This window comes from Myodes glareolus, chromosome 19, assembly GCF_982192425.1.
Source record: "Myodes glareolus chromosome 19, mMyoGla1.1, whole genome shotgun sequence".
In the NCBI taxonomy this organism is placed as follows: Eukaryota; Metazoa; Chordata; class Mammalia; order Rodentia; family Cricetidae; genus Myodes; species Myodes glareolus.
In genome coordinates, this window is record NC_142044.1 from 42,572,131 (window position 1) to 42,594,882 (window position 22,752).

At 55.9% G+C, this 22,752-nt stretch overlaps 2 protein-coding genes across 6 annotated transcripts in view; one reads left to right on the forward strand and one right to left on the reverse strand.

Annotated features, from left to right (window-relative positions):
- The window catches only part of Tmprss6 (transmembrane serine protease 6), a 31,107-nt gene extending 25,172 nt beyond the window's left edge, over positions 1–5,935 (forward strand). For 2 of the 3 annotated variants that reach the window (XM_087899013.1, XM_087899012.1), the window contains 6 exons: positions 235–348; positions 1,585–1,701; positions 1,917–2,085; positions 3,060–3,331; positions 4,863–4,999; positions 5,217–5,935. In XM_087899013.1, the coding sequence (XP_087755139.1) occupies positions 235–348; positions 1,585–1,701; positions 1,917–2,085; positions 3,060–3,331; positions 4,863–4,999; positions 5,217–5,375 (968 nt within the window). In that variant the 3' untranslated portion in view covers positions 5,376–5,935. Of the gene's footprint in view, positions 1–230; positions 349–1,584; positions 1,702–1,916; positions 2,086–3,059; positions 3,332–4,862; positions 5,000–5,216 lie in introns of all 3 variants that reach the window. The other variant, XM_087899014.1, reaches the window with a different exon arrangement.
- A 1,184-nt stretch (positions 5,936–7,119) lies between these two features.
- Kctd17 (potassium channel tetramerization domain containing 17) lies at positions 7,120–16,993 on the reverse strand. Of its 3 annotated transcripts, XM_085678355.2 has the most exons (9): positions 16,643–16,993; positions 15,461–15,569; positions 12,737–12,828; positions 11,879–11,974; positions 10,704–10,829; positions 9,432–9,525; positions 9,113–9,268; positions 8,755–8,842; positions 7,120–7,921 (listed from the first exon to the last, which is right to left on the reverse strand). In XM_085678355.2, exons 1-9 carry the CDS (start codon positions 16,976–16,978, stop codon positions 7,852–7,854), a joined length of 1,167 nt encoding a protein of 388 aa, XP_085534481.2. In that variant the 5' UTR covers positions 16,979–16,993; the 3' UTR covers positions 7,120–7,851. The 3 variants fall into 3 exon arrangements, with proteins under 3 accessions (XP_085534481.2, XP_048310812.3, XP_048310817.3); XM_048454855.3 differs by having other exon boundaries at positions 7,120–9,268; XM_048454860.3 differs by lacking the exons at positions 8,755–8,842; positions 9,113–9,268; positions 9,432–9,525.
- Positions 16,994–22,752: the final 5,759 nt, after the last annotated feature.

Genomic DNA, 22,752 nt, shown 5'->3' on the forward strand with positions numbered 1-22,752 from the left:
CTGTCATACTCTGCATTTGCCTTGTGTTCTCAGTCTGGGAGGAGAGAATCAGAGGAAGACATTTTGTATTTGATCCTGAATGTCTGGGGACCTCAGAAACATCATTCATATCTGTCCCCACCAATGAAATGGGGCTTGCCAGCATTGCTACCAGAAGGATTTGTAATGGCGGACACGATACGGGGAGCATCTGCTGCCACTGTAAAGCCCCAGTCTGGTCCTCTGTGCCCACAGTCTGCAGAGCCATGTTCCAGTGCCGAGAGGACAGCACATGCATCTCACTGCCTCGAGTGTGCGACCGGCAGCCTGACTGTCTCAACGGCAGTGATGAAGAGCAGTGCCAAGAAGGTAGGAGGACCCTGCCCAGGTCTCCAAGGAGATCAAAGGGAGGTCACAGCAACACCTTCTAATACAAAGATCTGTCTTCCTGTTCAAATACCATCAACCCACTGTACCTATGTCAGCATGATCAGCTGTCCGCTCAGAGGTCTGTCTATCCATCCATCCACTCATCCATCCATCCATCCACCCATCCATCCATCCATCCACCCATCCATCCATCCATCCATCCACCCATCAATCCATTCACCCATGCATTACTCATCCGTCCATTCACCCATCTATCCATCCATCCATCAATCCATTCACCCAACTATCCAACATCCATTCAGTCATCCACTCACCCATTATCCACCTATAATATCCATCCATCCATCCATCCATCCATCCATCCATCCATCCATCCATCCATCCACCCTTCCATCTTTGCTTCTGAATCACCCTTTCCATCCACTATTTCACATAGTTGCATGCTCATCCATCGATCTACTGACATGGCAACCATCTCTCTGTATACACACTATCTCTCTAGGAGACCGTTTCCTCCACTAGTCAGCCAGTCTGCTAGCCACCTGGTCATCCATCCACCCACCATCCAACTGACAAACCAACCAGCACTAGCAGGCTACCAAGTGATGGGTCAGGTGCAGTGAGGGGGCAGAAATAAGATAACAGTGATGTGGTACCTGCCCTTCAATGCCCTTACCTCTTAGTAAGAGGATGTGACAGGTGACCAAAAGTCTTTGGGACACCACGTGTGGTAGTGTGGGAAGGATGGGGGCATGGGAGCATCTTAGATGTAAGCTTTCAGCTGGGCCCTGCAGAGAGATGGAACTTGAACAGGCTGGAGGGAAGGAAGCAAGGACAGGCACAGAGCAGGTGGTGTTGGATGTCTATGACAACAGAGCAGAAGGGAGTCTTCGACTGCTGGGGAAACGTGGCCTTGCTCTTGGGTCTCTAGTGTGATAGGAAAAGCATGATTTTGCTTTTAGGGGCATTATGGGAGTGTGAGGTCAAGCAGCTCTAGTCTGAGAGGGAACACAGCCTCACTATCAATGGGACCAGGCTGCATGAGGGTGGGAGGAGACCCTAGAGAAGACCTGGGGAACCCTTTGGTGTGACTGAGGCCCCTCCCTAGTCTCCTGGCCTCTCCTGGTGCCATTTTTTTCCGGGTCTCACTTTGGAAGGCTCCCTCGGGGCTCAGAGACCCACCTTCGGTGGCCTGCCTGGTCCCCTCCATCCCAGGAGTGCCCTGTGGGACATTCACCTTCCAGTGTGAGGACCGGAGCTGTGTGAAGAAGCCCAACCCAGAGTGTGATGGACAGCTGGACTGCAGTGACGGCTCAGACGAGCGACATTGCGGTGAGCCTGCCCGCTGCAGCTGCGCATGAAGACCAGGCCTTGGGGAGGGGGCAGGGATCCTCGTGGGGACCTGGGAGGGGAGTGGCACCATCACCTCTTCCTGGGCACATCTCCCCTTTCCCCCACTTTCCTTTGTTTTCTGTTTCCCTTCTCACTAGCCTTTCTTCCTCCCCCTCCTCCTTCTCTGTCCACCCCTGGCCCTCTCCCACCCCTAGACTGTGGCCTCCAGGGCCCCTCCAGCCGCATTGTGGGCGGGTCCGTGTCTTCTGAGGGTGAGTGGCCATGGCAGGCCAGCCTCCAGATTCGGGGTCGACACATCTGTGGGGGTGCTCTCATCGCTGACCGCTGGGTCTTAACGGCAGCCCACTGTTTCCAGGAGGACAGGTGAAGGGACAACACAGGGCCTGGAGGTGGGTGGAGGGAAGGTCACGGGAGGTACAGTGTGTGCAGACCGTATGCAGACAGAGCAAAGGATAGAGAAGATCCCCCTGGCTGCCACGACATGTCAGATCTGGTCCGGCACGGCCCAACATGCTGTGTGTCGCTAGGCTTGTTGTTCAACCTTCCTGTGCTCTCCTCTGGCTTTAAGTTGATGCCACAATCATCTACTCATTCTAGTGACCCAACAACTGTGCTTCTCCTACGTGTCAGGGGCTGCGCTGGACATTAGGGAGGTCGTAGAGGAGACAACTGCCCAAGCTGTCACAAGCCATAGCCCCTACCATAATTTGAACTGTGACGGGGGTGCTGGGTGGAACCAGGGAAATTCTCAGGGACATCTCACTGGCCCCCAAACCTCTTTCCCTGGTGAGCGGAACCCCTTCTAGTCCTTACCAGATTTGAGCCCCAAACCCCTCAAGTCCCTAGAACAGAAGACAACTCTCTTGTCTCCTCCATTGGCATCTGGGGACCTTTTTGGCTTCCCCAGGCACACTCTGCCCTGTCCACCTGCTCTGCTTACCTCTCTGCCACTGACCCCGTCACCCACTTCCAGTCGGCAAAGTGGGCTACAAACAGGGAAACACTGGCCCAGGCTGGCACTGGACTTTTCTTATGTGTCTCGTAGAATCTCCTAAGAATATGGAAGTGGAGAATGTTCCCATTTTGCAGATGGTAGGGCTGAGGCCTAGAGAAGGTCAGGCATCACTAGGGAGAGATAAGGCTGAGGGTGGAGCCCAGGCGGGAGAACCCAGGCATGTATTCAGTCAGCACTGTACACCAGCCAGGGGTTTGAGAGAAGGAAGACAGAGGGAGGCAGGGTCCCCAACTCCAGGGGGAAAGCTGGCTGCTGCCAACTGGGTCTCTGGACAGGAGACAAAGCAACTGGGCTATGATGCCTTCCCCTGCCTCCCACCCAGCATGGCCTCCCCGAGGCTATGGACTGTGTTTCTGGGCAAGATGCGGCAGAACTCACGCTGGCCAGGCGAGGTGTCCTTCAAGGTGAGCCGCCTGTTCCTGCACCCGTATCATGAGGAGGACAGCCATGACTACGATGTGGCCCTGCTGCAGCTGGACCACCCTGTGGTGTACTCAGCCACCGTGCGCCCCGTCTGCCTGCCTGCACGCTCTCACTTCTTCGAGCCAGGACAGCACTGCTGGATCACGGGCTGGGGAGCCATGCGAGAGGGCGGTGAGCAGGGGCAGGCGGCGGGATCTGGGATGTCGGGTGCAGGCTTGGAGGAGGGCTGTCAGGGTCCCATCTCCAGGCCCTCCAACGTTGGGATCAATGGAACTGGATTTTATAAGTTAAAATCTGTAATATGGCCCGTGGGTTTCTCCTTTGCCTTGGAAGGTACTGAAGAACTTAAGCAGGGGGCATAGGGGATGGGCAGGGATGCCCCAAGTTGGCTGTATGAACCTTGGGGTGGAGGGTGGGGTCAGATGGGGCTCTTAATTATTAGACTGGATTGAAGAGAAAAATGTCATATAAGCCACTCAGTTGTGGGGGGGCATTATGGCTCCATTTTCTTGATGAGAAAACTGAGGCTGGGTCCTTAGTTACTGAAAGCCACCCAGTCAAGGGATCTGAAACAGGGACCCAGACCTAGGACTGCCCTCTCTCTAGAGCTCAGAGTTTTCTGCTTCTGCTGCTAGAAAGGGTCTTCTCCCATCCCGGCCTTAATGGACAGAAGCTGCCATCTTTAGAGGCTTCCCCCTCCCCTCCCGTTCTGCAAACACAGGCTTGGCAGGCCTAACTGCAGAGTCGACTGCAACCTTGGCTGCTGGTGATTTACCACCCGGAAGGAGGGGCAGGTGTGGTGTGGTGCTGGGGATTGAACAAGAGCCTCCCGTGTGCCAAGACAACTGCTTCACCACCCAGCTGCACCCCGGCCTCTGCGGAGATAGCTTAAACAGGGGGACGCTGAGACTCAGAGAGGGGACTTGGCAAAGATGACAGAGACAAAGCCAGGAGTCCTCGCTTGACTGCTCACACACGAGCACCTACTATGTGTTGAGCATTGAAGCAGACACGGGGCAGGAAGACGAGACCATTCTTATGGTGTGAGCTACCACAGACAGGAACAGGAAATAGCCTGGAGGAGGCACCTGCCCGGCATGGCTCAGAAGGCATTAGGAAGAGGGGTCTACACTGAGCCTGGACCGACTGAGCTGTTCCTGGCAACCAGGTGTTTGTGGTGTCAGCGAGAAAGGCCTGAGGATGTTAGCTGCTCCCAGCCGGAGGGGAGGCAGGTGTGGCTAAAGGAGGGCCTAGGAGCAGGTGTCCCTTGAAGGCCGCCACGGGATTCAGGAGGAGCCTCCCTACCTACATCTTAGAATCAAAAGGGCTTCAAAACCCCGGGGTCAGGCCCAGCACTGGACTGGTGGGTTACTATCCCATAGTTCTCCGGGACAAGATCTGGGATGGACAGCAAGGGCCACTAAGGAGTTAAGAGTTCAATGAGGGGCTCGTACATATATTTGATAGCATTCCCCTGGGGCCACAGTAGAACAGAGGGAGTCTGCCCGAGCCTGGATGCCCTTGCGAGGAAGGAAGAAGTCATGTTCTAACAGGCTTTTCAGGGGGCAGAGGTGAGGGCTTGGTCATCACAAGCCATGCAGAGGAGCCAGGAGTGACAGTGGGAAGGGCTCCCGAGAGGTCAGGTCAGCCGCAGCGGGAGCAGATTCCTAGCCCCTTTCATTTGCTCCCGCCCTCCCTGCAGGTCCCAGTAGCAGCACCCTGCAGAAGGTGGACGTGCAGCTGGTCCCTCAAGACTTGTGCAGTGAAGCCTATCGCTACCAGGTGACCCCACGCATGCTCTGTGCTGGCTACCGCAAGGGCAAGAAGGATGCCTGCCAGGTAACGACCTGCGGGTTCTGGGCCGAGGGGAAGATGACTGTACCCACTTTACAGAGGAGGAGCCTGAGGCCTTCAGAGAGCAAGGGGGCTGCCCATGGTTGCACAGGCCCATAGCAGACCCTTGGGGTGATGTCCTGAGACCTTGGGCCTGGGTCATACAGGGAAGGACTGAAGGGGGGATCCCTGAGGCGGTCATGTCTCTCCACTCCTCTTTCAGGGTGATTCTGGAGGCCCACTGGTTTGCAGGGAGCCCAGTGGCCGCTGGTTCCTGGCAGGGCTGGTGAGCTGGGGCCTGGGCTGTGGCAGACCCAACTTCTTTGGCGTCTACACCCGTGTCACACGTGTGATCAACTGGATTCAGCAGGTGATGACCTGAGGAGCTGGTCTTCAGAGCTGGACCCGCCTCCAGCCCAAGTTCAGGGCACCCACCCAGCCAGGGCACAAGTATTCTGGGAGGCGTGTTCCCCCAGGCCTACCCCAGTGACAGCACAGGGAAGGCATGCCAGCTGGGGGTCGGGATTTCGCCTGAGGTCCAGGGGTCAGCCTCGGTTGGCTTCACCTCTAGCCCTTTCTCGTTCTAGCTGTTCCCCCTCTTTCCTCCTTCTACCATTGTTTTGGGGTGGGGTCTGGTGTCAGTGATGCTGGCTCCCAGTCTGTAGGAAAGTAAGATTCCTTCCCTACTTGGAGGGCACTGACTCAGAGAGCAGATGCCAGCCTGTGAGGCCCCCGTGTACTGTGGATGGGTGGGAAGAAGGTGCCTCTATCAAGCAGCAGCCCGCGGAGCCCTTGAGACTGCCAAGTGGGCCACACTATAAGCCAAACACCATGGGGCAGCCCCAGCTGCAGGTGCCTGCTGCAGCTCGGTCTGCTCCGGGGCCCTCCCTGCCATTCCCTGGAGGACCTCCATCTGTTCGGAAAATAAAGCACTTGACCAAGCCCCGATGATGCTCTCTGAGTGGCCCCACACGTCTTATGGCTGAAACTGGATCAGATCTACTGCTGGATCAACCCTTTGTGACGAGTCCAGAGGCCACACTGCAGAGAAGAGTGTGTGTGTGTGTGTGTGTGTGTGTGTGTGTGTGTAACTCAAAGGCAAAGGACAAAGGGTATATAGCCCCAGATATCGGGGCACACAAGGAACAGCAAGCTGGATACGGCCAGAACAGAGGAGAAAATGGGGAGCACTGCAGGGGGGGGGGCTGCAGGGAGGTGAGACCCGAGAATGAGCGGAGGATTTGACCCGGGGGCTATGGGAGCCACGGCAGGCTGGAAAGCGGAGTTGCTTCACATCTTACAAGCAGCACCCACACCATGTTGGGGGAGCTGGAGGCAGATGACTGGCGATGAAATCCAGGGAGAGAACAGAGATGGCTGGAACAAGCCATGGAGGTGAGCTGGAAGACTTAGGACACAGGGGCGCCCCCTGGAGGCAGTGACAAGTGGCACGTGCACAGAGCTCTGGAACTGACAGGCATGAAGGCAAAGGGTCAACCAGGAAGCTGCGGGAGACACTGGGTCCTGCTAGGAAGGGACGGGGCCAGGCAGATAACAAGGGCCTCTGGCACCTGTGTGTAAGGCACAAAAGGGTCATATGGCAGTCCCCCCAATTCCTAGCCCTAGGGGGTTAAAATAGGGGTCCCACCTATTCTCTATTAAAATTAAAACAGGTGGGGAAGGAGGACCCCATCTTTCAACAAAGCTCTAGCTGGCTCCTGAAGAGCTGGCAGGAAAAGTGGGCTCACCTTTAGGAACTGCACATCCTCAGGGCTGAGGTGATGTTTTCCGAGCTGTGAGCTGACAGGAGGGTGCCCTGGCCCCTAACCTTAGTGCACCACTGCCAGGTTAGGGACAGTCAGAAGCTGGCGGCCCAGCTTCACAAAGGGAGTATGATGCCTGAGGTAAGAGGGTGAGGTGATCCGGCAGGAAGTAGAGGGGTGGCCCAGGGCCTAGGCTGCTGGTTGAGCAGGGAGCCTCAACTCTGACTCCTGAGTACAGGACTTCGTCAAACACTTGGGAAAGAGACAACAGTAGGGGGTTTCAGGAAAAGTGGGTCTACCACACCTGAGCTTAAGCCCTGTCCCAAAAGTGGCCTAGAGAAAGAGGGAGGCAGCCAGGCCGGCTTGTTTGTTCAGGTTTATTTCAGGGTGAGTGGGACACAGCTGACAGATGTGTGCCCATCCCAAGGGGTCAAGACACGTAGGGGCAGCTCAGCCCCTTTCACACCTGCCCCCTCCCCCACCACAAGTTCCTGGGCAGCCTCAAAGACTCGCCAGCGCACTCTGCTGCCAAAGGCATGGTGGCACGGGGGAGGGGCAGCCAAGGTGATGCCAAGTCTGCAGCTTCCTTCCTGCTTGGCTAAGTCCTCGCATTGTCCCCCACCAGTATCTGAAGCCATAACGTCCCACTTGGGGGTTAGGCCAGAGTCCCTCCCCCCAGAAGGAAACCACTGCAGCTCCAGACACTTAGGGCTTAGGAACCCCATTCCTCCCCGGTCCTCACAACACCCCTGTGAGGTAGGTGGGAGGAGGAGGGGTGCCATGGAGGCTGCAGGAGGTGCTATGACTGGGCTGGGAGAGAGTGTATCTGCCATGCAGCAAGGGGACCCAGGCAAGGGGACAAAAGGACCTGGGAGATATGGGTGGGCAGTGCCACACTTTGGCCATGGGCAGGTGACTCTGCCTGGAGACCCCAGGGCCCACCTCAAGCCTTCCAAGGTCCCAGAGGGCCCCAGGCCTGGGCCTGAAGGCAGGATTGGGTCCCAGCCCGGCAGGTGCAGGCAGCAGTGACAAGGGAGAGGGCAAGTCTTCCTCCTCGGGCCGGGGGCCCACCCCGTGGTACAAAAATAAAGGATTTCAGATCGGAACCCCAAGTCCCTGGAGGTGATCTGGGGGCTCACATCCGGGTGCCTCTGGCTTGTAATAGCTAGAAAATAAGAGAGGAGAGGGACAGAAGGAAGCGGAGAAGGGGGTCAGAAAATCAGGGTGGGGGGTGAGGATAGGGTGATGCCAGGACAGGAAAGTTGAGGAGAGTGGGGGAGGGAGGGAGAGAGGGAGAGAGAAAGGCAAGTGAGTCCCAGGCTGGCTCTGGAGGAGGGGCGGGGCTGAGGCCCAAAGGAGGCGGAGTCAGGGCCGAGGAGGGGAGAAACTGCCAGTCTTGGGCTGGTGGTGGCAGCCTGGTGAGGGGACAGGGATAGGAGAGGCAGATCACTGTTTTCCCAGGCAAAAGGGGGCCACCGGAAGCAGCTGTTCGCCCCATCTTAGACTCCAACTATGGCCCAAAGAGAGGCAGTGACTTGCCCAAGGTCACACAGGGAGATCAGCTTGACTGGGGGCTGTGGTCACCCAGTTAGAGATCAGGTCTTTTCTTGCCACGCTCCAATCCTTGGCAGGCTCTTGCCAGCTCATCAGTCAAGGGACACCACATGTGGCTTGGCCACCCACTCCACAGAACTAGGGGACACAGTACCCACATGCAGTGCTGCACGAGCTTCTAGACATGCGTGATGGGGCAGAGGCGCACGGCTAGTCCTCCCCTCCCCGGGCCTGGCTCCAGTGCTGACTGACTATAGACAGGCAGATACAAGAGTCTCCACCTCTGGACTTTTTCAGCTCTCAGGACCTCACCCCAAGCCCAGATAAGTTGAGAGACTTTGGTGGGTGGAGAGAATCAGTCAAAAGCTGGGCTCAAGTCCAAGGACAAGATATGAGCACCCTCCTTGCTTCCGCCCCTCCCTCCAGCTCTGCCAGGCTACAAACCAGGGGCGGCAGCTCTGGGGGCGGGCGCGGGGCCGAGGAGCTCTCACAGCAAGCTCAGGCTTGGGTCTGGGAGGGTGCGGACAGGGACCTGCAAGGAGGAAACGTGAGGAGGCAAGCGGGAAGAGTGGGGCCTGTGGCCAAGGCCAGCCTCAGAGGTGCCCTGCTGGGTTGGAGGACAGAGAGCAGATGCGGCTACGCCCCTCCTCCCCAGGCCAGGAGGCAGAAGGGGCCGAAAGGGGCACAGGAGGCGGCAGGCAGGATGCTTGGGGATGCAGGGCCAGGGGGCCCGGGGAGAGGGCACGGGAGACTGGGACTAGGGCAGCCCCAGGGTGGAGACGGGAGCAGGCGGAGAGGAAACCTGGGCAGGGGCAGAGAGGGAAGAGGCAGGGTGCAGATGAGATCCAGGAGGAAGAGGAGGTGGATGAAGATGAAGCAGGACCTCCAGCAGGAAGCGGAGGAGGAGGAGGCGGTGGTGGGAGGGAGAAAAGGTTAGCGGGATCCTGAGATGACAGGGCTGCAAGAGAAAGTGAGAGAGGGATGGTTATGGGCGAGGCGCCAGGCGCTGAGCTAACCCTGGTGGCCCGCCCCCGCAGTTCCCGGCGGCAGCTGCTCCAGCAGGGAGAGGGCGGGAGGCCCGGGCTGTCATTAGCAATCGTCCTCTTGGGGGCGGGCTGCACCTTTCTCCTGGGCATCCGCCTCCACCTGCACCTGGGCCACCTCCACCTCCTCCACCTCCTGCCGCCGCTGCTCCTCCAGCTGCTCGTCCGTGCTCTGCGCACCCGCCACCGATCAGGGAAGAGAGAGTGGAGACACTGACGAGGGGGCAAGGCTGCGGGCGGCTGTCCGCAGGGACCCCCGACCTCAGGACAGAGGGGCAGGTGGGATGAAAGGGACCTCTGAGAGAAGAGGGCTTCAGCCAAAGCAGCTGGTGCGTCTTCCCTAGCCCAGAGGGGATGCTCAGAGACCAGCCAGGCTGCTGTTAGGGAGCCCAGCTATGGGGAAGGCTGGAAGAGGAGCCACTGGGCTCCTGGGAAGGCCTTACTTTGGGAGGATGGATCCAGAGCAGGAAGCCAAGGTTGTCCCAGGGCAGTCACCAGCCAGATCTAGATGCCAGCAACAGTGCCTGGCAGCCTGGGCCAGGTTGGTGACACAGGGAGGCAGAGCAGTAGGGCACCCTGCACTCTTAGAGGAGGGAGCCAGCCACAGGCATGGGGGTGGTGGCGGTAAGGGATCACAGCAGGGCTGGGTGGTGACACACAGGAAGCCAGAGTGCCTAAGACTCCTGCACATGGGCACAGCGTCCACCTTCCCAACCTAGATCATGCCTATGGTGTGGGCCCTACTGCAGGCCCAAGGGTACTGGACCCTACTCAGCTCTTCCCCACAGGCTGGCTGCCAACTTGGGAGATTGCTGCCTAGGCCAGAACCCACAGGGCTCCTGACACCAGGCTGCCCAAAAGGCCTGGGAAGGGTAGGGCTGTGGGACTTCCCCATCCTGACCTAGGCTGACACTAGACAGTTGCTAGTTGCTAGTCCCTGGGAAATAATCCAGCAGCTGGGAAGCCAGGAGTTCCGGTGTGGAATCTCCAGAGCACATACAAGCCACCTCTCCCTTCACAGAAAATACAGCAAAGATGTGAGAAGAGAGACAGAGCAGTGCACCACACCTGGGCCCCTCGCTCGGCGCTCTGCCTCAGGCTCCAACACCTTACCATGTGGCCTCATGAATAAGAGGCGTCAAGCCCGCCGCCCTGTCTGTGCCCTGCAACGGTGCTACCTGACTGCTCCCCAGCCTGGGCCAAGGGTGTGAGCTGACTGGACTGTAGTGGCATGGGATGGATGGCATTGGCTGTGACCATGACCATGAGCGTTATGTGGGTGCAGCAGGAGGGAGGACGGAACAGCGGAATGGGGGAGAGGTGCTGTCTGCGCACAGGGCAGGGACTCACCTTGGTCTTACGGCTAGACTCGGAACTTAGGCCGTGTGGGGAGCTATGGAGTTCCTTAGACACCACACACAGGAACTCGGCCTGGTCCTCGCTGCCGTAGTTGTAGGAGGAACCGATGTTCACCAGCTGGAGGAAGGGTAGGACTCATTACCCTCCTTGCCAGCAGAGGGCAAGAGAGATGGCAGTCTACTGAAGGACCCACACTAGCAAGTGGCAGGCCAGGGACCCAGCCCAGGAGCCCTCCATAGCCTCCCTGGGGTCTTACAGATTTGTTCACACCATTTCTAGGTTTTCTGAGACAGGGCTTGACTTCCTGCCTCCATTTTGAGTGTAGATGTGGCTCTCCTAATAGGTAGGGCACTGGTGCCGATGGAGTCAGTCCTATCCAAAGCTAGAACCTTTCCTGACGGCTTCTTCTCAGCTTCACAAAGGCCTTGGGAAGGGGATACCATGAGCTCACATCATGGGAGAGGCTGGGAGAGGAGCTGGCTTGCTCAAGGAGGAGGAGTGACAGAGGGCAGGGCTGGAAGAGAGGGGGCCCTCCCGTCCTAGCTGGCAGGTTGATTTTCCTCACAATGGCTATCCTGGAATCCTAGCCTTCTGCTTCAGTTTCTCTGTGGGAAGAGGCTGGTGGGCTAGGTGCATAGGGACTAGCTCATCTCTTCTCTTGTTCTCAGGGCAGATTGAACCTTGAGTTCGGGGTGTGTGTGTGTGTGTGGGGGTGCTATGGCTCTAGAAACCCAAGAGGCAGAGTCTGTCCACGTGGCTGATAACAGGCTACTCCTGTGGTGAGCCACATATGGCCTGGAGGCACGTACCTTGGGAAGCCACCACCTGGGGCTTCCAGGAAAGAGAATCACTGTGCACAGCTGTCATGAGCCCTGGAGGTCAGGCCCAGGGTATGGCACGGATTCCATTCGACTCTGTGGTTCTGACCTCCTATACCTGAGCTGCCCCTGAGGACCAGAGACCAGCTGCTGTGCAGAACCCCAGCAACTAGAATGCCCAGTGACAAGTGTCCCTTGCCTCCTTCTCAGTCCGCCTGTGCCCAGCAGTCACTTTTCTAGTCTTGCTTAGTTCCATTCAAGAAGACTCTGGGTTTGGGCAGGGGTAGGGACTGGAGGCTGAGACTGCAGAAAGGGCAAAGCTTAGGGTGTCCCTTGTACCCAGCCCACCTGCTCGAAGCGCCAGCCATCAGACATGGTGGAAACCATCTGTGTGAGCTCCTCCTCCTGGCACTGCAGGACACGGTACACATGCTTGGGTGGCACCTGTGGGTCAAAGGGTCACATGGAGGGCACCTCTAAGGGCACCAGGCACCCAGCTGCTTCTTCCCACACTGTATAATCCTAGATGGAGGGCAGGAAAGATAGACAGGGAGGAGGGAGCCGTGATCTGAATACCTGTGTGCCTGATGCTTCCCTTGCAGGACTCTTCCTTCTGAGACCCTTAGGCATTTTGGAATTTTATACTGAGGCTCTCAGAGAGGTTCAGTTACTTGCCCAGGGTCACCAGCTGAGGGGTGGGAGAGCCATGTGTGGAATATGGGCGAAACGAGAGGGAATCTGGGAAGGATTTGGGGAGACTGGGTTACCAGCCAAGTCAGGCCCTCACCTCTTTAGCCCCTGTGGTTGGGAGGTGATGTCTCATCCTGTCCCCCAGAGACCTGGGGTCTGAGCTCTGAAATGCCAGCCCCAACAGCTCATGGGTACCTACAGGGGACGCCTGACTCCATGAGGTAGACATTTACTCATCCTGTATGGCCTTGGGTGGGGTTGGGTGGGTGATTGTACTGTTACTGGCATCCGCTGTGAGCAAAGGTAGCTAGGCAACTTTGAGCATCTCTACTTTCCACGGAGGAAAACAAAGAAGGGCATGATAACCTTTGGCCACACACAGCAGGAGCCAAGTCAGGGGCAGAACCCTAGCAGTATATATCCAGGATGGGGCTTGTCAAACAGTCTGGAAGGCCTCCCTCTCCCCTTCACCACCCCCCATTTTCCCACCACGGGTCCTGGTTCCTCTCTCCAAACCTGGGTCACTGTGTAGTCTTTCTCCTCCATCCTGTCTTTGATGATTCGGATCAGGGGCCCGATGTTGTAGAACTCAGCTTCCTCCAGGACCCCTAGAACACAGAGCAGCTGGTCACCTCTACTGTCTCCATGCTCCATTCTCCTGTCCCCAGACCAACTTCCTGCTCTGGTCACACTCCTAGAGTCTAGGAATTTAGGGGTCAAGAAAGAGGGAACATTTCAGATCGAGGGATTTGCTCGATTGGGAGAGTGACTGACTAGCATGTACAAAGCCCAGGTTTGATCCCCAGCACTGCACAAACCATGAGTGGTGGTGAACACTTGTAATCCTAGCACTTGGGAGGTAGAGGCACGAGGATGAGAAGTTCAAAGATATCCTTCGTTACTTAATGTGTTTGAGCCAGCCTGGGTTATATGAGACCTGGTTCAATCCAAACAAAACATTTTTGTTCCTTGGTCCCCACATAAGAAGCTGAGATGCCACTCTTCAGTCAGCCCCGTCTCCTGTGCTGCAGTGAGCATGTGATCCAGGACTACCTGATGGCCCTGAACGTTTTGGGCATCAAGAGAGAAGGCTTGCTGGGACTGTGTCCTAGAATACTACAGCGAGGGCCTAGGCCACCCACTGTGTGTCCTCATTCATCAAACACATGCGAAGTACCAGGCCTGTTGCATTATGATACGTGTCAGAACTAGAAGTGAACACTTTCCTTATGTCCACTGAACAACCGGCGAAACTGAGGCTGAGAGAAAAACAGCTTGTCCAAGGTCACGGGGCCTGTAAGCCACAGAGTCAAGGCAAGCTCCACTTTCAGAGCCCTGAACCCCTCGATAGAAGTAAATTTTGGGGCACTCCCAGCTACCACCCGTTACTGCTGATAAAGCTTTTATGGATTCATCAGAGGTTCCGGGACATGAGGGACGCAGGTATCACTGTCTGTGTGCTATAGACTGACCTTCAAGAGTAAGTCAGTCATCCCTCCTTCCACTCAGTGAAGTGCAAAGAGCTCTCAGGAGTCTGGACTACAGGAAGTCCCTGCAAAATGTGGGCTCCTGGGCTCTCTGGGGACAGGGACCATCACAGACTGTTATATCCTCTCAATCCTGAACCTCTGAAACCTAACTGCCACGTGATGGAGGGACTCTGGCTGGGAGGTGAGGGGTCATGATGACGGAAATCCAAGGAAATGAGTGCTCTCTGAATGGTGGCTGACGGCCAATGAATCCCTCTGCCTGCGGAGAGCACACAGTGGGCAGCTGGCAGCAGGGGGAAGGGTCAGGCCTCTAGGCTAACACACTGACCCTGAATCCCAGCCTATAAAGTGGAAGGGGTCAGCGGCTGTTGTCACAGTCCCCGAGCCTCTGGGACTTCCTTACAGCAGCTGGAACTGGACCAGAGGTCATTCTGATCTCTATTGGTGTTTAGCCCATACTTGCCCGAAGGGACAGTCAGCAATGACCACTGTCTGAGTGACAGAAATCTCCCAGGCCTGGGCTGAGAGAAACCATGACAGGCATACAACCCTAAGCTATGTACCCCAGGCTGTGAGACACTCTTGTCTACCTTGCCACTGCCTAGTGTGGTAGGTGCAACTACCTCCAGACTCTGTAGACCCAGAGAGGTTAACTAACATTTCCACTGCCACACAGCAAGCTCCCTCCTGAAATCCATCTCTTTTATATACTCCGCCATGTGAAGTTGTGAGAACAGCAGAGCTTTGAATGGCTAGAACCTGTAAACAGGTGTTGGCTGTGATGCAGCTGAAGCGTGAGCCTCCCAGAGGGACCTGCTCCTGAGCCCAGGCCCCACACACGTGATCTCTTCCCCTCGGACTGCTAGGCAGCTAGCTGGAGGCTGGGCAGAGCGAGCTACCTACAGTGAGTTCTGAGTATGATCTCCCTGTCCATTGGGGAGATCTTCAGACCACTGTACCCCGTTGGGGTCATCCAGAGAAGATCACTGCCTAGAGCAAGAGCTGTGTAAAACACCCACAGATTCACAGGGCCCATCTGCAGTACCAACACCACTCTTTTGAATGTGGGTCATGATGCCCATTTTGTAGGCACTAGTGGAGACCCAGAGAAGACGGACATGTCCAAGCTGGTCTGGCCCGATCCAGAGCGACACTCAAGTGTACAAGGGAGAGCCTGTTTGAGGATGACTGCAGTCCCTGCCCCTGGCCTATTCTCTACACTGCTTCTAAGTCAGTTGGGCCAGGATATGAACCTCCACAGGCCTGGGAAGGGCAAAAGTCCTACCAGGAACAGCACCCCAACTTCCCCACCAGCCACTGGGCTGCAGAAGCATCCAGCTTTGGGAACTCCACCCAATGGCTGATGGCAAGACCCTGCTTGGGAGACACAGAATAAGGCAAAGGCGGCCCCAACACTTCTCCCATCCAGCCTGGAGCATCACAGGTCACATCAGGCCTTCCTGAAGGCTTGGGAGCAAGGTCATTCCCAAAGTCAGCAGAAACCTCGGGGCCTCACTGGCTCCCTGGATCCTCTTCCATTTCCACATCACTTCCCCAACAGCACTCAGTGACAGCTTGGGTCTGTCAGATTGGCAGAGACCTGGAGAACGGGACCCCACTGCAGGACAGGCAGAAAATAATGGGGGAAAGTAGATGCTACCCTGACTACAAGAATGATTTTTACGCCTCCCCACCCGAAGGCTCTGCCTGGCTCCAGAGAGCCCCAGACCAGCACAAGGAACCAACTCACCCTCCTCAGCCATGTCCTTGTCCAGCACCAGTTTGCCATGCCTGAGGAAGTTCAGTATGGGCCCGAAGTAGGTGGGGTCTCGGTCAATGAGGTAGGCCCCGGTCTCATCCTGTGGAGATGACCATAGAAGTGAGAGGGTTGTAAGCTGCCCCAAGCCCAGTCCCACACATAAGCTCAACTCACCAAAGGCTGGAAAAGGACTGCAGGGAGAGAGGAAGGGGGATGAGATGGAAGAACAAGGTGCTGGGTTCCAACCCTGTCTTTTCTAGACTGTGTGACCTTGAGTCAGTCATTTGGGCTCTCGAGGCATCTCTTCTCTCCCCCATAATCAGTGGCTAAAGCGTGAGCATAGAGTTCTGAGTTTACTTCCGAGTAAACCCTAGCTCAGCACAGGACTCAGTAAATTTCCCTCTTGGGAAAGTTTTCTTCTTGAAGGCTGTCCCCCTGAGCTAACCCCACTATCCACCAGATGCTTGAAGTTTCCCAAGAAGCTGCTCTCTGATTGGACACTAGCAGCCCGCAGGGAGGCAGAGCTGGCATCAGTACGACCCATCAAGAAGCAGGGGACTCACCCAAGGACACAGAGAGCGTCACAGAATGGGGGCCAGGGGACTTTCACAAGCCAACTTCAGAGGCCTTGCACACGAGGAGGCCGAAATCAGAACAGGGAAGTCCGTCCTACCCCCATTCCTCCCAGGTCATTGGGGAGTTGGCAGGAGAACAGGGTGAGCCCACAAGTGGTATCTGGTAGGCCAGGGTTCTTCCCCACATTAAGCCCAGCTCCAAGACAACCTAGGCCTCCTCCATCCAGCTCCCTGCACCCCTCAGCTACCCACACCCCAAGGGCGGGGGTAAGCAGCCGCATCAACTCCTAACGCTGGAGTCTGCCAGAGCAGCGCGGCAGGCCAGGCTTGTCGGTCCCCCAGCACCGCCCCACAGCAAGGGAGCGTCCCGAATCCAGGACAGCGCTCCAAGGCTCCAAATGGCTGTGGCCTGTGCTGTCCCGTTGCCACGGCAATGGGCACAGCTATCCCTCTTGGCTCCGCTTCCTCCCCGTCCTCCTGCCCGGGCTTCCCGCCTCGGGATCCTATGAAAGCTACACCGCCCAGGCCGAGAGCGAGGGACATGCAGGCCGGATAGCCCCCGAGCGCGGAACCCAGACGCCACCCTCCTCGGGCTCACCCGGTCCGACTGCAGCTCTTCGCCTTGGCACAGGCGGCTGAGGAAGGACTTCTGCTCCCGGCACAGTGTCTGGCGGGTGGTCAGGAACACCGTGCCCCCGACATTCAGCCGCACCCACTTGCCCCAGCCGCCCCCGGCGCGGCTGCCCGCCCCCGCCGGTGGCGCTGCCTCCCCGGCCTCCATCCTCATCGCCAGCCGCGGTGTCTGCTGCCTCCCCTCCGCTGGCTGCGGGCGGGTACCAGGCGCGGGGAATGCCGGGAGCTGTAGTCTGGAGTCAGGGCTGGGATGCGCTGCGCCTGTTCTGGTGCGGCTCGGACAGCAGATCCCGCCCCACATTACCTTTCTTGGCGCCTGGACACTTGGACTCTCTCTTTGGTCAGATTGCTTGGTTTGCAGAAAGCTAGGACCCTGGGAAAACAGTGAAATTGGCTATTCCCCACGTTTGTTCTTTGTGCGTGAGCCCCAGCTCAGGAATGCCTGACCTGAGAAGAACTTTCTGCCTCCAGAGATTCCTATATTTACCTATACCTACTTTTTAGTAGATGTGGGTGCATGTGTGCGCACGCGCGTGTGCGTATGCGCGTGCATGTGCTTCTAGGGATGGAACCCAGGGTCTCTGACATGCTAAACCACACCAGCAATACTTCTTTTTCTTCAGTATGTGGACCACAGGGATGACAATGAATCACCTCTTCCTCCTAAACTCTTTGAGGACATGTAGTTGGATTTAGAGCTATCTGGACATTTCTGTGTGCCAGAAATCTGTGTGAACATATATATTAGTCATTTAAGCTCCCGGCAGCCCTGCCAGGTTGGCACCACCGAAACCGTGGTACAGATGGGCTACAGAAGTAAAGGGACAGTGGTGCATTGCCATAGCAGAGTCTGTTTCCTCCGCACTTCCCAGGGCTGGCAAGGATCAATCCAGGCCTCCCACATTAAGCCCAAGCCTCCTCATCCATCTTCCTGCACCACTCAGCTGCCCTCGCCCCGGGGGCAAGTCGAAGCAGCCGCATCAACTCCTTTCCCAGTTGCAGACAGCCTGGACAGCAGGGATGAGGGAGATGAGGGGGGATATAAAGACAGCCCTGGTTTGTAGGGCTTGTGGGGCTGGTCACAACGATCACTAGTCTGCAGGGATGGAGGGGGTGAGGGGTGGATCAGGTGGGACCAAGGACAGAGCTAAGTCAGGAGGGGCACTGGCTTCCCCCATACCACCTGTTTCGGTAAATATGATAGAACTGAAGCTTGGTGGTGAGGCACCTGGTAGCCTGCACAGGTCTGTTTGCAAGATGGGGGAAACCGAAGCTGGGTGGTGGTGGTGTCACACGCCTTTAATCCCAGCACTCGGGAAGCAGAGGTGGGTGGATCTCTGTGAGTTCGAGGCCAGCCTGGTCTACAAGAGCTAGCTCCAGGACAGGCACCAAAAACTACAGAGAAACCCTATCTTGAAACAGACAAACAAACAAACAAAAAGATGGGGGAAGAGAAGTTGTGGAATACCCCCTCCACAGCTGCCTCTCCCAATCTTTGAGGAGTGTGGGCTGTGCCACAGGACTGAAGAGACACCAAGGCTCTTAGCAAAGGAGGAAAGGCCTACGGGTGGGGGTTTGGGTTGCTCACTCTGGCATTGGTGTTCCAGAGGATTCCTGGGATGGGAAGCGGGAAATGGAGGGAAGCTGTTGTAGCGACACTGTCTCCTGCTGTTCCCCTCTCCTCATTGCTCCCGAGGACGAGGACGGGTGTCCCTTTCAGGACAATACAGCAGGTACCCAAAGTACCAAACACTGGACATGACCCAGGGAACGGCCAAGTTTCACTTTCTGTTGCTGTGATACAACATCCTGCCAAAAGCCAGCTCAGGAGGAAAATTGGCTCACAATTCCAGGACACAGCCCTTTGCTGTAGGGAAACCAAGGAGGCAGGACTTGATGCAGCTCGGCGCATCCACAGTGAAGGGCAGAGACAGAATGAGCACATACATGCGCAACTCACTTTCTCTACTCTTACACAGACCAAGACCCAAATCCAGGGAATGGTGCCATCCAGAGCGGGCTAGGTCTTCCCGCATCATTGAATGAAATCAAGACAGTCTCCTACAGACATGCCCGCAGGCCAACCTGATTTAGGCATTTCTTTATTAACCCTCTTCACAGGTGATTCTAGACGGCTTCAGGTTGACAGCTAAAACTCACTGTCCCTGGGGAGGTGAATGGAACAAACTCTTTGTAAGGATGGGAGCAGGTCCTCCTCCAGTCAGGGTCCTTTTATAGGTACCTGACCATAGACACCAAAAACATTCAGTAAAGACAAGTTCATCATCCACTGTGTTCTCAAGACCACGCTCCAGGCATTCTGTCACAATGGTGATGACAGCAGTCACCAAAGCAGCAGGTACTGTTGGCTGGGGGCTTGTCCTGGTTCAGGTGGTAGCCACATATGGGTTGTCATCATTCTGGGACTCTAAGACACAGATCCTCCTTCCCCATGCCTATCTTACAGGAGGTAAAATGAGGCTCAGAGACTGTGGGATCTTCTCAGTCCATGTTGGAAGGGGCTGTAGAGTGCAGAGCCAGCCTCAGAGTTTAGTCTCACCAACTCAGAAGCCATTCCACCCTTCCAGCCCCCATGGATCCTATGGCAACCCTACAGTGGCAGTTTTAAGGCCACAGGTGAAGAGACCACAGTCCACACAGTTGGTCCAAGCAGACCAACCTGAGCCCAGCACAGGTCTGGGCATTGTCCCTGTTTGTCTCCAATCCTGGAGGTATCAGACAAAGGCTGGGTTAGTACCTTGAGGCCCAATAAAGAGGAAGGCTGGCCTCCAATTTTCTCTCTTTCAGAGTCCCTATCTCTTTGGACACAGAACCCCTTAAACAGACACCTAAATTCTCCCCCTGTGTCAATGCTTTCTTACTGGGACAAAATTATCCAAGTAAAATAAAAGAAGCAAGAGTTACTGTTTTGTTCATAGTTTCCACAGTTTACTAACTTTTTAGGGTCATGGGGAGCAGTGAAGTACTGGGGATTGAATGTAGGGTCTGCTTGCCTCATGGCAGTAAAGAAGAAGGAGGGAGGGGAGAGAGAGAGAGAGAGAGAGAGAGAGAGAGAGAGAGAAACACTCCAGAAACGAGGGATTACTATTCCAAGGCATGCCCCACAGTGACCGACTTCCTCTAGCTAGGCCCTACCTCTGATGCGCGCCCTCAGCTAGGAATTCATCAGTGGGTGAATCCATTGATAAAGCTAGTGGCTTCATATTGCTGATCATCCTCCAAAGTGCCACCGACTGAGGACTAAGTCTTCACATAAGAACTGGGTGGGGGCACTTTATATCCAAACCACAACCCAACTGAAGTGACACCCTCGCCAATGAGGGTCACAGCCAGAACCAGGTAGCAAGATCCAAGGCCCCTGGACAGCCAACAGTTGCCACTGCATTCCATCCCACGTCTGTCTGGACTTCTGTCTGGCCTGTTTCGGGTGGGAAAGCAAGGTGTACTAGGAGGGCCTTCACCGGATCCTAAGTGGAAAGGCCCTTAGCCCTTCTCCACAAATGACTCTCATGTGTCACTGGGTTCGCTGAGCACCTACTGTGCGCCAAGATTGAAAGCTGGAGATGAAGAAGTCAGAGGTGGCCCCTGGTGGTCTTCCAGGAGGGATTGCTTGGCAGGTGGATTTAAGAGGGTTATTAGATGAAACCCTGTATCCAGGCAGCCTAACTGTAATCCTGCATTGTCATTTCTCTGTGGTTTATTTGCTTGGGGTCTTTTGCATGCTTATCTCAACCTTCCCTAGAAGATACTGGGGAGACACCAAACATTCTAAACAAACTGTCTAAAACACTTTCCAGGATGGTGGCTAAAGTCTAAACTTAACCTTGCTGGCTGGTTCCACTGCCCGCTGAGGGCCCATCTGATGCTTTTCCATGGGTCCTGAATTAGCCGGAAAGTGAGGCAGACAAGAGTGGAGGCTCAGTGGCTCAGACTCCCAGACAAGGATGCCAACCAGCAGCCCAGCTTTGTGGCTCAGCAGCTGGATGGCCTTGGAAAAGTTCCATGCCCTCTCAACCTTATTTCCCACCCCATGCCCTCTCTCAACCTTATTTCCCACCTGTGAAATGAGAGTAACCGTGCTGACTTTGCACAGTGGCCTGTGAGGAAGCAGTCGGCCAGCCTGCAAGGCCTAGAGGTGCGTGCCCTCCGTGCCACCTACACAGAGGCCAGAGAGTACTGGCTTTTGTGAAGCCAGCCAGCTATTCTGTCAAGACTGGTGCTTGAGCCAAAGACTGCCTCACTAGCCAAGGATGAACTAACTAGTCTACCAACCACTCCCTGCTGAGAAGGGAAGAGAGGTCACCCCTAAATGCTCCAGGGCAGAGTGGCTGCTGTCGCAGGCTAAGCCTCTTGGCCTAAAGTGATCCTTAAGTCATTCTGTGTTAGGGACTCAGCATATCCTCTGGGCTCTCATCTGAGCACACCGTGGGTGGCCCTGTTTTGAATCTTCTCCTTGAGCAGCACCTAGCATCTGAGAGGCTTCTGTCATCTCTGCCGGCAGTTCTATGACGAGGATGTCACTCATTCCACCCTCCTCACCTCCAAGAACAGAATGTCAGAATAGCGCGATTAGCTTTAAGTCCTTGTTTGGTTCCTCACGTCAATTCCACCCCTGCCTGAGGGGCGGGCTCTGCTGCTTATCCTTGTATGGGCGCTGCCTGGAAGTCAACACCTGGTTAGGTCACCTGAGGAGACGATGGGATGCAGTGGGTCAGAGAGCACACATCTGGCCACAGGAACTGCTTCTACTGAGCAGTAGGCTTCATGTTCTTACCTAGGATGTCCTAGAATTTTAGTAGATGCTCACCAAGCCTGTCTCACGGGGGGGTGGGGGGGGTTGGTGGTGTGTGGGTTGGTTTCAGAGAAAACCCAGGGTGAGGGCACATCTGTAATCCTATTACTTGGGAGGTGAGGGCAGGAGGGCTTTTGAGACCGTCTCAAAGATAAATGGATGTCTCAAAAACAAATTAATTAGCCAGATGAGTTCTCCACCCTCCCCTTGAGTTCACAGGAAAGGCCCATAACTGTCTTCCACTCAATGGGGTGCCTTCTCAACTCACTTGTGTTGTGAAAAGACAGTCTGAGGCCAGGCACAGTGGCACAAGCCTTTAATCTCAGCACTCAGGAGGCAGAGACAGAAGGTGAGTTCAAGGCCATCCTGGTCTACCCGACGAGTTCCTGGAGGAAGAGGTGCCTGTTCACGTTTTGCAGAGACATATCTGGAACCACCTGGGCCTGGTTCTGGAAGCTGCTCCATTCAGTCAGCAGGGGGCGCTCGTCAGACTCCTCCTCTGTAGCCTGCCCTACGGCTTGGTTCCCTGGTGAGGTTGGGTTTTCAAAAGCTTGGCTCCTAGAACGAGGCTACGTCTTGCGGCTTGTTATTAGTCTATTCTCAACGTCACACTGTGTATCACCGCCGGGCCCCAGCACTGGCCACCCCAGCCAGGAACACGGTGAGTGACCCCTTTAATCCCAGTCTAGCTGGAAGCTGCAGCTGTCTGCTGTCCTGGAAGGACCCAGAGGGAAGGTCCGGTTCTTTCCTGCTCCCGCCCCTGCCTCCCCTTACCTTCGCAACTCGCCTGTGACACCGTCTACAGAGTCAATTCCTGTTGTCAGTTGAGGATACAAGCAGTAGAAAGGAAGTGAGAGGCTTCCCTACCCCCGGAGTCCTTCTTCTGGGGGGACTTTCTTGTAACCAGAACTTGTGACTCGAGCTGGCTGGGTTTTTTTTTTTTTTTTTTTTTTTTTTTTTTCTGGTGCTCGTGGTGGGCGTTCTTTGGAGCCCTCACTGCTGGGAATGGTTCAGAGTGCAAGGCCCTTCCCGGGCAGTGCCTTCTCTGATCCTTGAATGCTGCTCTGGGAGCAAGGCTGTAATAGAGTCTGGGGGATTCACCCAATGCCTAGCCCTAGTATAAAGCTCCCCTGGAGCGTCCATCTCGCTATCATTTCTTAGTTAGCCCCAGGAAAACCTGTGGACAGTATGCACCCTGCTCAGCGCATTTTCCGACTTATCTGGTCTGCCTGCTTTTCCAAACCTCACCAAACCCCATCTTT

Bases quoted from the DNA above. Each gene is read 5' to 3' on its own strand.
- Kctd17 (XM_048454855.3), bottom strand. From the start codon at position 16,978: ATGTGGGGCGGGATCTGCTGTCCGAGCCGCACCAGAACAGGCGCAGCG. The intron at 11,975-12,736 runs GTTTGGAGAGAG...TTTGACCCACAG, and splicing joins AAGACTACACAGTGACCCAG to GTGCCACCCAAGCATGTGTA. The intron at 9,269-9,431 runs GTGCAGCCCGCC...TTTCTCTTGCAG, and splicing joins GGCGGATGCCCAGGAGAAAG to CCCTGTCATCTCAGGATCCC.